General features: G+C 25.3%; 3 protein-coding genes across 3 annotated transcripts; all 3 read left to right on the forward strand.

Moving 5' to 3' along the window:
* Positions 1 to 630: 630 nt before the first annotated feature.
* LOC119663412 (long-chain-fatty-acid--CoA ligase 4-like) lies at positions 631 to 4,925 on the forward strand. Its single transcript, XM_038073016.1, has 9 exons — positions 631 to 635; positions 1,492 to 1,512; positions 1,573 to 1,747; positions 2,690 to 2,829; positions 2,895 to 3,067; positions 3,135 to 3,244; positions 3,313 to 3,466; positions 3,524 to 3,799; positions 4,605 to 4,925. Exons 1-9 carry the CDS (start codon positions 631 to 633, stop codon positions 4,757 to 4,759), a joined length of 1,209 nt encoding a protein of 402 aa, XP_037928944.1. The 3' UTR covers positions 4,760 to 4,925.
* Positions 4,926 to 7,111: 2,186 nt separating this feature from the next.
* On the forward strand, positions 7,112 to 10,585 carry LOC119663411 (long-chain-fatty-acid--CoA ligase 4-like; the record flags this gene model as incomplete). Its single annotated transcript, XM_038073015.1, is given in 8 exon segments — positions 7,112 to 7,127; positions 7,188 to 7,362; positions 8,305 to 8,444; positions 8,510 to 8,682; positions 8,750 to 8,859; positions 8,928 to 9,081; positions 9,139 to 9,414; positions 10,220 to 10,585. Coding segments are annotated over 8 exon segments (1,199 nt in total), but the record flags the coding sequence as incomplete, so codon positions are not given.
* A 2,148-nt stretch (positions 10,586 to 12,733) lies between these two features.
* On the forward strand, positions 12,734 to 14,419 carry LOC119663410 (long-chain-fatty-acid--CoA ligase 4-like; the record flags this gene model as incomplete). The annotated part of the gene is made up of 5 exons (XM_038073014.1): positions 12,734 to 12,743; positions 12,804 to 12,978; positions 13,921 to 14,060; positions 14,126 to 14,298; positions 14,366 to 14,419. Coding segments are annotated over exons 2-5 (490 nt in total), but the record flags the coding sequence as incomplete, so codon positions are not given.
* Between the last annotated feature and the right edge of the window lie 6 nt (positions 14,420 to 14,425).

Genomic DNA, 14,425 nt, shown 5'->3' on the forward strand with positions numbered 1-14,425 from the left:
TATTAAATTTTGTAAAAAAATATATTTACCAAATTATTTTATAAAGTTATGTTGATTATACCTAAACAAAATAAATGTACATTAGATTAATTGCTTTTAATGTTATTAATTGTAAAAACTGAATATGAAAAATTAAGTAAAAAAGACTTGGTAATAAAATATAAAATATATTTTAATTAGTTTAAAAATAAGTATGTAAGACAAATAAATTGTAATAGTTTAATTTAAATTGATATAATTGGATATACTTATATACACGTAATATGTTATGATTTTATTCAAACTAAAATTATGGTCATGACTGACAGACCCATTATATTTATTGATAAAAAATAAATCTTAAAAATTACAATATACTTATAATCTAATAATATAAATGAATTCAACAATAAATTTTATTGTTTATAATTAGCTTTGCATGAACATATATAGATATTTGTACACAAAGCAATTGTATAGTTCGTTTATGTATATTAATAAAATGAAATATCTTTGCGAATAAATTTACATGTATTTTTAATTTATATATATTAACTTCTGATATAAATTTATTTTAGGTATGTATTTAAAACTGTTAATTTTTAATCAATTCAACTAACCTTTTTAAATGTTTCAATATAATTATCGAAAATGACGTATGTTTTTACAATAGAGTATATCAGTTATACGTTTTAATTAAATGTTATCACACTTTATTATCAGTTAGTTCAATGTACCATCAATAATTTATAATGCAATTTAATTTATAATTATCTAAATTATGAATTTTATCTAATTTCAAAATATTTTTCTAAAAATTATATGTTATTTAAATAACTTATAATAAAATTTCAAAAACTGAACGATCAAAAACAAAAAATGTCCACTGATTGATAGCATATAATAAAATGAAAGTAGTGATAGGTATACTTCTCAATTTGCGGACTTAGATGCACGTTTATTAAATTCGGCAAATTTTTGGATTTAGAATCCAGCTTTTTTAAGAACATTCGCAAAATACGAGGGTTGCTATATATATTTCTGGCCTAAAAATAAAAATGCGAAAATTTATCAGCAAAAATAGTTTTACTGTTTTTCAAAGTATTTTTCAGCGCTCAAACCAATTGTCGAAGCACTTTTTTTACCCCGATTGAGAAACCTTCAAAACATGGTTTTTGAACGCTTCAACAGCATCTTCTGGCGACGAAAATCGTTGACCACGCATTTTTTCTTGATGTGTGGGAATAAAAAGAAGTCATTGGGTGCCAAGTCGGGCAGCGGATGACCCATCAATTCAACGTTTTGGCCGGTCAAAAAGGCGTTGGTTTGAGCCGATGTGTGAGAGCTCGCATTGTCATGGTGAACAATGATTCGTCTTCTCTTGTTCGTTTTTCGAATTTCTCCGAAGACTCTCTGCAAACCAATTGCAGAGAGTGTTGTCCAATTACATGACAACACGTTCTGAGTGATGTTATGCTAAAAAAATGTCAACGTTTCCAATGGAAATGTCAGATTGCATGATGTACTGATTGGGTAAGTTATAATAAGAAAACTAAATTTAATAAAAAAAACTAATTTTATCTTTTAATACAGCTTTTTACCTTTGGCGCATGTATTTGAGCTTTTGGCAGAAAGTGTTTGCCTTATGACTGGCGTACCAATTGGTTATTCCACACCATTAACATTAATTGATACAAGTAGTAAAATTATGCGTGGTAGTAAAGGAGATGCCACCGTTTTGAAACCGACTTGCATGACTTCAGTACCAGTAAGTTAAATACAAATATTTAAAAAATTTATAGTTTGTCAGAAAATAACAGTTATTTCAAAAATAAAAAAAAGCAGTAACAAAAAGTTGTCTATACTCATATCTGAATAAACCCTTTATCCTTAATATTATGCATGCTTTTTATATATGTGAGAGTTTTAAAATAAAAGAACTCTCTTGTATTAAAAATTTATTTTATATTTTTGTTTCTAAAAATATTCGACACGCCAGTATGAGTTATATACCGTTTTAAAATAAAAAGCAGAATTTTAAGAGTTATTTCTGCGTGAAAAAATAAAAGGCACATGATAATTATTATATTTGATGAATATAATATAAAGCAAATTTAATTATTAATTTTTGACATTTGTTTTAAAATGCGAATGATAAGAGTTATAAGGTGATTTTAATTTTTTTTTTATGATAACTGTTACGGTCCCTGTTTGTGAACTAATTTGTGTTTCAATTAGCTGTTTTTGACATGATATATAAGTAAAATAATTATTTTTCACGGCACACATAAATTGTGTTGTTTTGTAGTGGTGTAAGTTTTTGTAGATTATAATAAACTCATCAATATTTACTAATTTGCTATGTTAAGTTGTCATATATATGTTTATATATATGACATATATATATATTTTGTATATATGTTTATTGCAAAAATAATTCGTATGTATTTTTCCTTTTGAACTACACACTATTAAATGATTTATATAAAACTTATATAAAAATAAATAAAACACTTAATTTCATAAATTGGGACAAAACTAAATCAATTATTTATTTAATATACATAAAAACACACATATAACATAAAAATTAAAAACGACAAAAACTCAAATTTAATAATTAATTAATTAATTGGGGTCGATAACAATAATTTTAAGAAACGTTAAACTCTAACTAGATTAATAAATTTAATTTTATTTTTTTTCCCAGCTCATTTTAGATCGGATATCAAAAGGCATTAACGATAAAATTAACTCTGGCTCAGCATTCAAAAAGGCATTGTTCAGATTTCTGTATCAGTACAAATTAAATTGGACTCAAAAAGGTTATCTTACACCTTTAGTAGACAGGTTTGTTCCAAAATAAATTTGAATATTTTTTATTATTTTTAATAATCAGCTTATATTTGTTATAGGCTAGTTTTTCATAAAGTATCAAAATTGCTTGGTGGTCGCGTACGTATTATTATGTCTGGAGGAGCTCCATTATCACCGGATACACATGAGCAAATTAAAATATGTTTGTGTGTAGATTTAGTACAAGGCTATGGTTTAACTGAAACGACATCAGGAGCAACTGTTATGGATTGTAAGCCCTTAAACTATTTCTAAATTATTCAAGCACAATTATGTAAAAAATATTTTGAAATTAATAGATCGTGATATGACATACGGACGCACAGGTGCACCTTTGACAGTATGTGATATACGCCTAGTAAATTGGGAGGAAGGAAATTATCGAGTAACTAATAAACCATATCCTCAAGTAAGCACAAATTTACTTGTAGTTGTAGACATTTTTTATCTAATTTTTAATTTCCATATTTACTATAGGGAGAAGTATTGATTGGTGGTGATTGTGTGTCATTGGGTTATTACAAGTTACCTGGCAAAACAGCTGAAGATTTCTTTGAAGAAGATGGCAGACGTTGGTTCAAAACTGGAGATGTTGGTGAAATACATCCCGACGGCGTACTTAAAATTATTGGTAATAATTTAACATATTTCTGTTTGAAAAAAAATCTTTAACAATTACAATTTATAGATCGTAAAAAGGATTTAGTTAAATTACAAGCTGGAGAATATGTTTCACTTGGAAAAGTTGAGTCAGAACTAAAAACTTGTCCATATATTGAAAATATTTGCGTATATGGTGATCCATCAAAACAATTTACTGTTGGATTAGTAGTACCCAACCAGAAACACTTAGAAGAACTAGCACAACGTCATGGCCTAGAAAATAAACATTTCGATGAGTTATGTGCATCACCAGTATTGGAAAAAGCTATGATTAAAGAAATTGCGGAACATGCGAGAAAATGTTAGTATTTATTGAATATATAGAAAATTTAGCAATATTTTGGTGTAACGATATTTACAAAATAAATAGCGTGTATGGAATACGCGTCCAATATAATTACCGTAGAGAACTATAGAATAGGAAATACGAATGGATTATAAGATAAAATCATGGATTAGAATTGTAGTTGTGTGGGACAGGAAGAGTTGAGGGAGTGATCTTTAGCTTTTACAGTTAATGTGTAATCTATAGAAATACGTTAGGTACCATTATGATCAAATATGGTCTAATAAATAGTGAAGGGGTTGAAGGGAATTGTGTTCAGAAAAATATTATTGCAATTTGTATATATATTTAACCATATTAGTTGAATTGGTTAAACATTTCGTGTTCTGTAGATATAGCAATAAACTAATATAAGCTATATTTCTATGTGAATATACGCAATGAGGTGATCTAAATTAGTATTTTACATTTATTTGGATGAATAACTTCGATAGCTAGGTTAGGTTGTTTGTAAAAAGTACATAAGTGTCTGTTATGATTAAAATATTTCTTTTAAGTATGTATATACTAAAAATTACTTTTTTAATTTGTAATTCAAATGTTTTTGGCAAAATTTATAATTTATTAGTTAAATGTTTTAAACGTCCTTGCTAATTGGGCAATTAATTTTAATAAATTTAAATAAAGTTCTCTCACATTTTTTTACATATCAATAATTTGTAGTTAAATTACCAATATATTAAAATATTGTTAATTGTTTAATTATTTAAATTATTTATTTAAAATTAACGTGAAAATTATCTTATGGTTTTTGTTTTAGGTAAATTACAAAAGTTTGAAGTACCTGCTGCTATCACTTTATGCAAAGAGGTTTGGTCTCCAGATATGGGCTTGGTAACAGCTGCCTTTAAACTTAAGCGCAAAGACATGCAAGACAAATACCAACATGATATAAATCGCATGTATGCTTCATGAAAATTACCTTATTAAGTTTCAATAATTAAAGCTTTGACTGACGCAAACTAAAATTTTTTAAGCGTTGGAATCCTACGAGGCAAAAAATACGAAAGAATTTCAAAGCATAATACTAAATGTCCATTTGTTTTTTAAAATAGTTTGTGCTTTTATTTGATTGCGTTTATATTTAAAGAAATATTCATATTTTTAACATTAGTTTTTTTTTTTTGCTATACAAAAAAAAATTGAAGTAAAATTAAGGTATTTTTAGCTGAATACCTTTTCCGAAAAAAAACAAAAAAATTATAAAATATCTAATTTAATGCTAGAAAAACTAATTATAAATTGTATAAAGTTTATATTAGAAAAAATGTTATCTATAAAATAAGTCACATATATTATATAATATTTTAAATCTTTGTTGTAATATTAAGTACCAAATTTTGTAATATATTGATATATCTATACCTATGGGATATACACAAAATTATGTTATATTTTAAAAGCTTTTTTAGTGCAATTATTGAATATATATAAAGTTTTTTTATTTAAAAAATTTTAAATAAAAATATTTACATATATTTAATACTAAATTATATGTAATTTTTCTTAGCACAGTTGTACTTGTTAGTTTCTTCTTTTTACACTCTAATTTTTTATAACAATATAATAAAAAGCGAGTTATAACATATATTTATGTATTTGTTATAATATTTAAAATATAATTTATTGTAAACTAGATTGAGAACATTGCAAATGTGTAGTTAATAGGAGAATCAATAATGTAAATAATTAAAAAAATTTAAACAATTTTATATTGAAGAAAATGAAAACTTTATAAAAAATTGTATAAACTTTAATATATCAATATTATTATTAAATTTTGTAAAAAAATATATTTACCAAATTATTTTATAAAGTTATGTTGATTATACCTAAACAAAATAAATGTACATTAGATTAATTGCTTTTAATGTTATTAATTGTAAAAACTGAATATGAAAAATTAAGTAAAAAAGACTTGGTAATAAAATATAAAATATATTTTAATTAGTTTAAAAATAAGTATGTAAGACAAATAAATTGTAATAGTTTAATTTAAATTGATATAATTGGATATACTTATATACACGTAATATGTTATGATTTTATTCAAACTAAAATTATGGTCATGACTGACAGACCCATTATATTTATTGATAAAAAATAAATCTTAAAAATTACAATATACTTATAATCTAATAATATAAATGAATTCAACAATAAATTTTATTGTTTATAATTAGCTTTGCATGAACATATATAGATATTTGTACACAAAGCAATTGTATAGTTCGTTTATGTATATTAATAAAATGAAATATCTTTGCGAATAAATTTACATGTATTTTTAATTTATATATATTAACTTCTGATATAAATTTATTTTAGGTATGTATTTAAAACTGTTAATTTTTAATCAATTCAACTAACCTTTTTAAATGTTTCAATATAATTATCGAAAATGACGTATGTTTTTACAATAGAGTATATCAGTTATACGTTTTAATTAAATGTTATCACACTTTATTATCAGTTAGTTCAATGTACCATCAATAATTTATAATGCAATTTAATTTATAATTATCTAAATTATGAATTTTATCTAATTTCAAAATATTTTTCTAAAAATTATATGTTATTTAAATAACTTATAATAAAATTTCAAAAACTGAACGATCAAAAACAAAAAATGTCCACTGATTGATAGCATATAATAAAATGAAAGTAGTGATAGGTATACTTCTCAATTTGCGGACTTAGATGCACGTTTATTAAATTCGGCAAATTTTTGGATTTAGAATCCAGCTTTTTTAAGAACATTCGCAAAATACGAGGGTTGCTATATATATTTCTGGCCTAAAAATAAAAATGCGAAAATTTATCAGCAAAAATAGTTTTACTGTTTTTCAAAGTATTTTTCAGCGCTCAAACCAATTGTCGAAGCACTTTTTTTACCCCGATTGAGAAACCTTCAAAACATGGTTTTTGAACGCTTCAACAGCATCTTCTGGCGACGAAAATCGTTGACCACGCATTTTTTCTTGATGTGTGGGAATAAAAAGAAGTCATTGGGTGCCAAGTCGGGCAGCGGATGACCCATCAATTCAACGTTTTGGCCGGTCAAAAAGGCGTTGGTTTGAGCCGATGTGTGAGAGCTCGCATTGTCATGGTGAACAATGATTCGTCTTCTCTTGTTCGTTTTTCGAATTTCTCCGAAGACTCTCTGCAAACCAATTGCAGAGAGTGTTGTCCAATTACATGACAACACGTTCTGAGTGATGTTATGCTAAAAAAATGTCAACGTTTCCAATGGAAATGTCAGATTGCATGATGTACTGATTGGGTAAGTTATAATAAGAAAACTAAATTTAATAAAAAAAACTAATTTTATCTTTTAATACAGCTTTTTACCTTTGGCGCATGTATTTGAGCTTTTGGCAGAAAGTGTTTGCCTTATGACTGGCGTACCAATTGGTTATTCCACACCATTAACATTAATTGATACAAGTAGTAAAATTATGCGTGGTAGTAAAGGAGATGCCACCGTTTTGAAACCGACTTGCATGACTTCAGTACCAGTAAGTTAAATACAAATATTTAAAAAATTTATAGTTTGTCAGAAAATAACAGTTATTTCAAAAATAAAAAAAAGCAGTAACAAAAAGTTGTCTATACTCATATCTGAATAAACCCTTTATCCTTAATATTATGCATGCTTTTTATATATGTGAGAGTTTTAAAATAAAAGAACTCTCTTGTATTAAAAATTTATTTTATATTTTTGTTTCTAAAAATATTCGACACGCCAGTATGAGTTATATACCGTTTTAAAATAAAAAGCAGAATTTTAAGAGTTATTTCTGCGTGAAAAAATAAAAGGCACATGATAATTATTATATTTGATGAATATAATATAAAGCAAATTTAATTATTAATTTTTGACATTTGTTTTAAAATGCGAATGATAAGAGTTATAAGGTGATTTTAATTTTTTTTTTATGATAACTGTTACGGTCCCTGTTTGTGAACTAATTTGTGTTTCAATTAGCTGTTTTTGACATGATATATAAGTAAAATAATTATTTTTCACGGCACACATAAATTGTGTTGTTTTGTAGTGGTGTAAGTTTTTGTAGATTATAATAAACTCATCAATATTTACTAATTTGCTATGTTAAGTTGTCATATATATGTTTATATATATGACATATATATATATTTTGTATATATGTTTATTGCAAAAATAATTCGTATGTATTTTTCCTTTTGAACTACACACTATTAAATGATTTATATAAAACTTATATAAAAATAAATAAAACACTTAATTTCATAAATTGGGACAAAACTAAATCAATTATTTATTTAATATACATAAAAACACACATATAACATAAAAATTAAAAACGACAAAAACTCAAATTTAATAATTAATTAATTAATTGGGGTCGATAACAATAATTTTAAGAAACGTTAAACTCTAACTAGATTAATAAATTTAATTTTATTTTTTTTCCCAGCTCATTTTAGATCGGATATCAAAAGGCATTAACGATAAAATTAACTCTGGCTCAGCATTCAAAAAGGCATTGTTCAGATTTCTGTATCAGTACAAATTAAATTGGACTCAAAAAGGTTATCTTACACCTTTAGTAGACAGGTTTGTTCCAAAATAAATTTGAATATTTTTTATTATTTTTAATAATCAGCTTATATTTGTTATAGGCTAGTTTTTCATAAAGTATCAAAATTGCTTGGTGGTCGCGTACGTATTATTATGTCTGGAGGAGCTCCATTATCACCGGATACACATGAGCAAATTAAAATATGTTTGTGTGTAGATTTAGTACAAGGCTATGGTTTAACTGAAACGACATCAGGAGCAACTGTTATGGATTGTAAGCCCTTAAACTATTTCTAAATTATTCAAGCACAATTATGTAAAAAATATTTTGAAATTAATAGATCGTGATATGACATACGGACGCACAGGTGCACCTTTGACAGTATGTGATATACGCCTAGTAAATTGGGAGGAAGGAAATTATCGAGTAACTAATAAACCATATCCTCAAGTAAGCACAAATTTACTTGTAGTTGTAGACATTTTTTATCTAATTTTTAATTTCCATATTTACTATAGGGAGAAGTATTGATTGGTGGTGATTGTGTGTCATTGGGTTATTACAAGTTACCTGGCAAAACAGCTGAAGATTTCTTTGAAGAAGATGGCAGACGTTGGTTCAAAACTGGAGATGTTGGTGAAATACATCCCGACGGCGTACTTAAAATTATTGGTAATAATTTAACATATTTCTGTTTGAAAAAAAATCTTTAACAATTACAATTTATAGATCGTAAAAAGGATTTAGTTAAATTACAAGCTGGAGAATATGTTTCACTTGGAAAAGTTGAGTCAGAACTAAAAACTTGTCCATATATTGAAAATATTTGCGTATATGGTGATCCATCAAAACAATTTACTGTTGGATTAGTAGTACCCAACCAGAAACACTTAGAAGAACTAGCACAACGTCATGGCCTAGAAAATAAACATTTCGATGAGTTATGTGCATCACCAGTATTGGAAAAAGCTATGATTAAAGAAATTGCGGAACATGCGAGAAAATGTTAGTATTTATTGAATATATAGAAAATTTAGCAATATTTTGGTGTAACGATATTTACAAAATAAATAGCGTGTATGGAATACGCGTCCAATATAATTACCGTAGAGAACTATAGAATAGGAAATACGAATGGATTATAAGATAAAATCATGGATTAGAATTGTAGTTGTGTGGGACAGGAAGAGTTGAGGGAGTGATCTTTAGCTTTTACAGTTAATGTGTAATCTATAGAAATACGTTAGGTACCATTATGATCAAATATGGTCTAATAAATAGTGAAGGGGTTGAAGGGAATTGTGTTCAGAAAAATATTATTGCAATTTGTATATATATTTAACCATATTAGTTGAATTGGTTAAACATTTCGTGTTCTGTAGATATAGCAATAAACTAATATAAGCTATATTTCTATGTGAATATACGCAATGAGGTGATCTAAATTAGTATTTTACATTTATTTGGATGAATAACTTCGATAGCTAGGTTAGGTTGTTTGTAAAAAGTACATAAGTGTCTGTTATGATTAAAATATTTCTTTTAAGTATGTATATACTAAAAATTACTTTTTTAATTTGTAATTCAAATGTTTTTGGCAAAATTTATAATTTATTAGTTAAATGTTTTAAACGTCCTTGCTAATTGGGCAATTAATTTTAATAAATTTAAATAAAGTTCTCTCACATTTTTTTACATATCAATAATTTGTAGTTAAATTACCAATATATTAAAATATTGTTAATTGTTTAATTATTTAAATTATTTATTTAAAATTAACGTGAAAATTATCTTATGGTTTTTGTTTTAGGTAAATTACAAAAGTTTGAAGTACCTGCTGCTATCACTTTATGCAAAGAGGTTTGGTCTCCAGATATGGGCTTGGTAACAGCTGCCTTTAAACTTAAGCGCAAAGACATACAAGACAAATACCAACATGATATAAATCGCATGTATGCTTCATGAAAATTACCTTATTAAGTTTCAATAATTAAAGCTTTGACTGACGCAAACTAAAATTTTTTAAGCGTTGGAATCCTACGAGGCAAAAAATACGAAAGAATTTCAAAGCATAATACTAAATGTCCATTTGTTTTTTAAAATAGTTTGTGCTTTTATTTGATTGCGTTTATATTTAAAGAAATATTCATATTTTTAACATTAGTTTTTTTTTTTTTGCTATACAAAAAAAAATTGAAGTAAAATTAAGGTATTTTTAGCTGAATACCTTTTCCGAAAAAAAACAAAAAAATTATAAAATATCTAATTTAATGCTAGAAAAACTAATTATAAATTGTATAAAGTTTATATTAGAAAAAATGTTATCTATAAAATAAGTCACATATATTATATAATATTTTAAATCTTTGTTGTAATATTAAGTACCAAATTTTGTAATATATTGATATATCTATACCTATGGGATATACACAAAATTATGTTATATTTTAAAAGCTTTTTTAGTGCAATTATTGAATATATATAAAGTTTTTTTATTTAAAAAATTTTAAATAAAAATATTTACATATATTTAATACTAAATTATATGTAATTTTTCTTAGCACAGTTGTACTTGTTAGTTTCTTCTTTTTACACTCTAATTTTTTATAACAATATAATAAAAAGCGAGTTATAACATATATTTATGTATTTGTTATAATATTTAAAATATAATTTATTGTAAACTAGATTGAGAACATTGCAAATGTGTAGTTAATAGGAGAATCAATAATGTAAATAATTAAAAAAATTTAAACAATTTTATATTGAAGAAAATGAAAACTTTATAAAAAATTGTATAAACTTTAATATATCAATATTATTATTAAATTTTGTAAAAAAATATATTTACCAAATTATTTTATAAAGTTATGTTGATTATACCTAAACAAAATAAATGTACATTAGATTAATTGCTTTTAATGTTATTAATTGTAAAAACTGAATATGAAAAATTAAGTAAAAAAGACTTGGTAATAAAATATAAAATATATTTTAATTAGTTTAAAAATAAGTATGTAAGACAAATAAATTGTAATAGTTTAATTTAAATTGATATAATTGGATATACTTATATACACGTAATATGTTATGATTTTATTCAAACTAAAATTATGGTCATGACTGACAGACCCATTATATTTATTGATAAAAAATAAATCTTAAAAATTACAATATACTTATAATCTAATAATATAAATGAATTCAACAATAAATTTTATTGTTTATAATTAGCTTTGCATGAACATATATAGATATTTGTACACAAAGCAATTGTATAGTTCGTTTATGTATATTAATAAAATGAAATATCTTTGCGAATAAATTTACATGTATTTTTAATTTATATATATTAACTTCTGATATAAATTTATTTTAGGTATGTATTTAAAACTGTTAATTTTTAATCAATTCAACTAACCTTTTTAAATGTTTCAATATAATTATCGAAAATGACGTATGTTTTTACAATAGAGTATATCAGTTATACGTTTTAATTAAATGTTATCACACTTTATTATCAGTTAGTTCAATGTACCATCAATAATTTATAATGCAATTTAATTTATAATTATCTAAATTATGAATTTTATCTAATTTCAAAATATTTTTCTAAAAATTATATGTTATTTAAATAACTTATAATAAAATTTCAAAAACTGAACGATCAAAAACAAAAAATGTCCACTGATTGATAGCATATAATAAAATGAAAGTAGTGATAGGTATACTTCTCAATTTGCGGACTTAGATGCACGTTTATTAAATTCGGCAAATTTTTGGATTTAGAATCCAGCTTTTTTAAGAACATTCGCAAAATACGAGGGTTGCTATATATATTTCTGGCCTAAAAATAAAAATGCGAAAATTTATCAGCAAAAATAGTTTTACTGTTTTTCAAAGTATTTTTCAGCGCTCAAACCAATTGTCGAAGCACTTTTTTTACCCCGATTGAGAAACCTTCAAAACATGGTTTTTGAACGCTTCAACAGCATCTTCTGGCGACGAAAATCGTTGACCACGCATTTTTTCTTGATGTGTGGGAATAAAAAGAAGTCATTGGGTGCCAAGTCGGGCAGCGGATGACCCATCAATTCAACGTTTTGGCCGGTCAAAAAGGCGTTGGTTTGAGCCGATGTGTGAGAGCTCGCATTGTCATGGTGAACAATGATTCGTCTTCTCTTGTTCGTTTTTCGAATTTCTCCGAAGACTCTCTGCAAACCAATTGCAGAGAGTGTTGTCCAATTACATGACAACACGTTCTGAGTGATGTTATGCTAAAAAAATGTCAACGTTTCCAATGGAAATGTCAGATTGCATGATGTACTGATTGGGTAAGTTATAATAAGAAAACTAAATTTAATAAAAAAAACTAATTTTATCTTTTAATACAGCTTTTTACCTTTGGCGCATGTATTTGAGCTTTTGGCAGAAAGTGTTTGCCTTATGACTGGCGTACCAATTGGTTATTCCACACCATTAACATTAATTGATACAAGTAGTAAAATTATGCGTGGTAGTAAAGGAGATGCCACCGTTTTGAAACCGACTTGCATGACTTCAGTACCAGTAAGTTAAATACAAATATTTAAAAAATTTATAGTTTGTCAGAAAATAACAGTTATTTCAAAAATAAAAAAAAGCAGTAACAAAAAGTTGTCTATACTCATATCTGAATAAACCCTTTATCCTTAATATTATGCATGCTTTTTATATATGTGAGAGTTTTAAAATAAAAGAACTCTCTTGTATTAAAAATTTATTTTATATTTTTGTTTCTAAAAATATTCGACACGCCAGTATGAGTTATATACCGTTTTAAAATAAAAAGCAGAATTTTAAGAGTTATTTCTGCGTGAAAAAATAAAAGGCACATGATAATTATTATATTTGATGAATATAATATAAAGCAAATTTAATTATTAATTTTTGACATTTGTTTTAAAATGCGAATGATAAGAGTTATAAGGTGATTTTAATTTTTTTTTTATGATAACTGTTACGGTCCCTGTTTGTGAACTAATTTGTGTTTCAATTAGCTGTTTTTGACATGATATATAAGTAAAATAATTATTTTTCACGGCACACATAAATTGTGTTGTTTTGTAGTGGTGTAAGTTTTTGTAGATTATAATAAACTCATCAATATTTACTAATTTGCTATGTTAAGTTGTCATATATATGTTTATATATATGACATATATATATATTTTGTATATATGTTTATTGCAAAAATAATTCGTATGTATTTTTCCTTTTGAACTACACACTATTAAATGATTTATATAAAACTTATATAAAAATAAATAAAACACTTAATTTCATAAATTGGGACAAAACTAAATCAATTATTTATTTAATATACATAAAAACACACATATAACATAAAAATTAAAAACGACAAAAACTCAAATTTAATAATTAATTAATTAATTGGGGTCGATAACAATAATTTTAAGAAACGTTAAACTCTAACTAGATTAATAAATTTAATTTTATTTTTTTTCCCAGCTCATTTTAGATCGGATATCAAAAGGCATTAACGATAAAATTAACTCTGGCTCAGCATTCAAAAAGGCATTGTTCAGATTTCTGTATCAGTACAAATTAAATTGGACTCAAAAAGGTTATCTTACACCTTTAGTAGACAGGTTTGTTCCAAAATAAATTTGAATATTTTTTATTATTTTTAATAATCAGCTTATATTTGTTATAGGCTAGTTTTTCATAAAGTATCAAAATTGCTTGGTGGTCGCGTACGTATTATTATGTCTGGAGGAGCTCCATTATCACCGGATACACATGAGCAAATTAAAATATGTTTGTGTGTAGATTTAGTACAAGGCTATGGTTTAACTGAAACGACATCAGGAGCAACTGTTATGGATTGTAAGCCCTTAAACTATTTCTAAATTATTCAAGCACAATTATGTAAAAAATATTTTGAAATTAATAGATCGTGATATGACATACGGACGCACAGGTGCACCTTTGACAGTATGTGATATACGCCTAG

This window comes from Teleopsis dalmanni, unplaced genomic scaffold, assembly GCF_002237135.1.
Source record: "Teleopsis dalmanni isolate 2A unplaced genomic scaffold, ASM223713v2 unscaffolded_contig_0375, whole genome shotgun sequence".
Lineage (NCBI taxonomy): Eukaryota > Metazoa > Arthropoda > Insecta > Diptera > Diopsidae > Teleopsis > Teleopsis dalmanni.

Bases quoted from the DNA above. Each gene is read 5' to 3' on its own strand.
- LOC119663412 (XM_038073016.1), top strand. The intron at 1,513-1,572 runs GTAAGTTATAAT...CTTTTAATACAG, and splicing joins TTGCATGATGTACTGATTGG to CTTTTTACCTTTGGCGCATG. The intron at 1,748-2,689 runs GTAAGTTAAATA...TTTTTTTCCCAG, and splicing joins CTTGCATGACTTCAGTACCA to CTCATTTTAGATCGGATATC.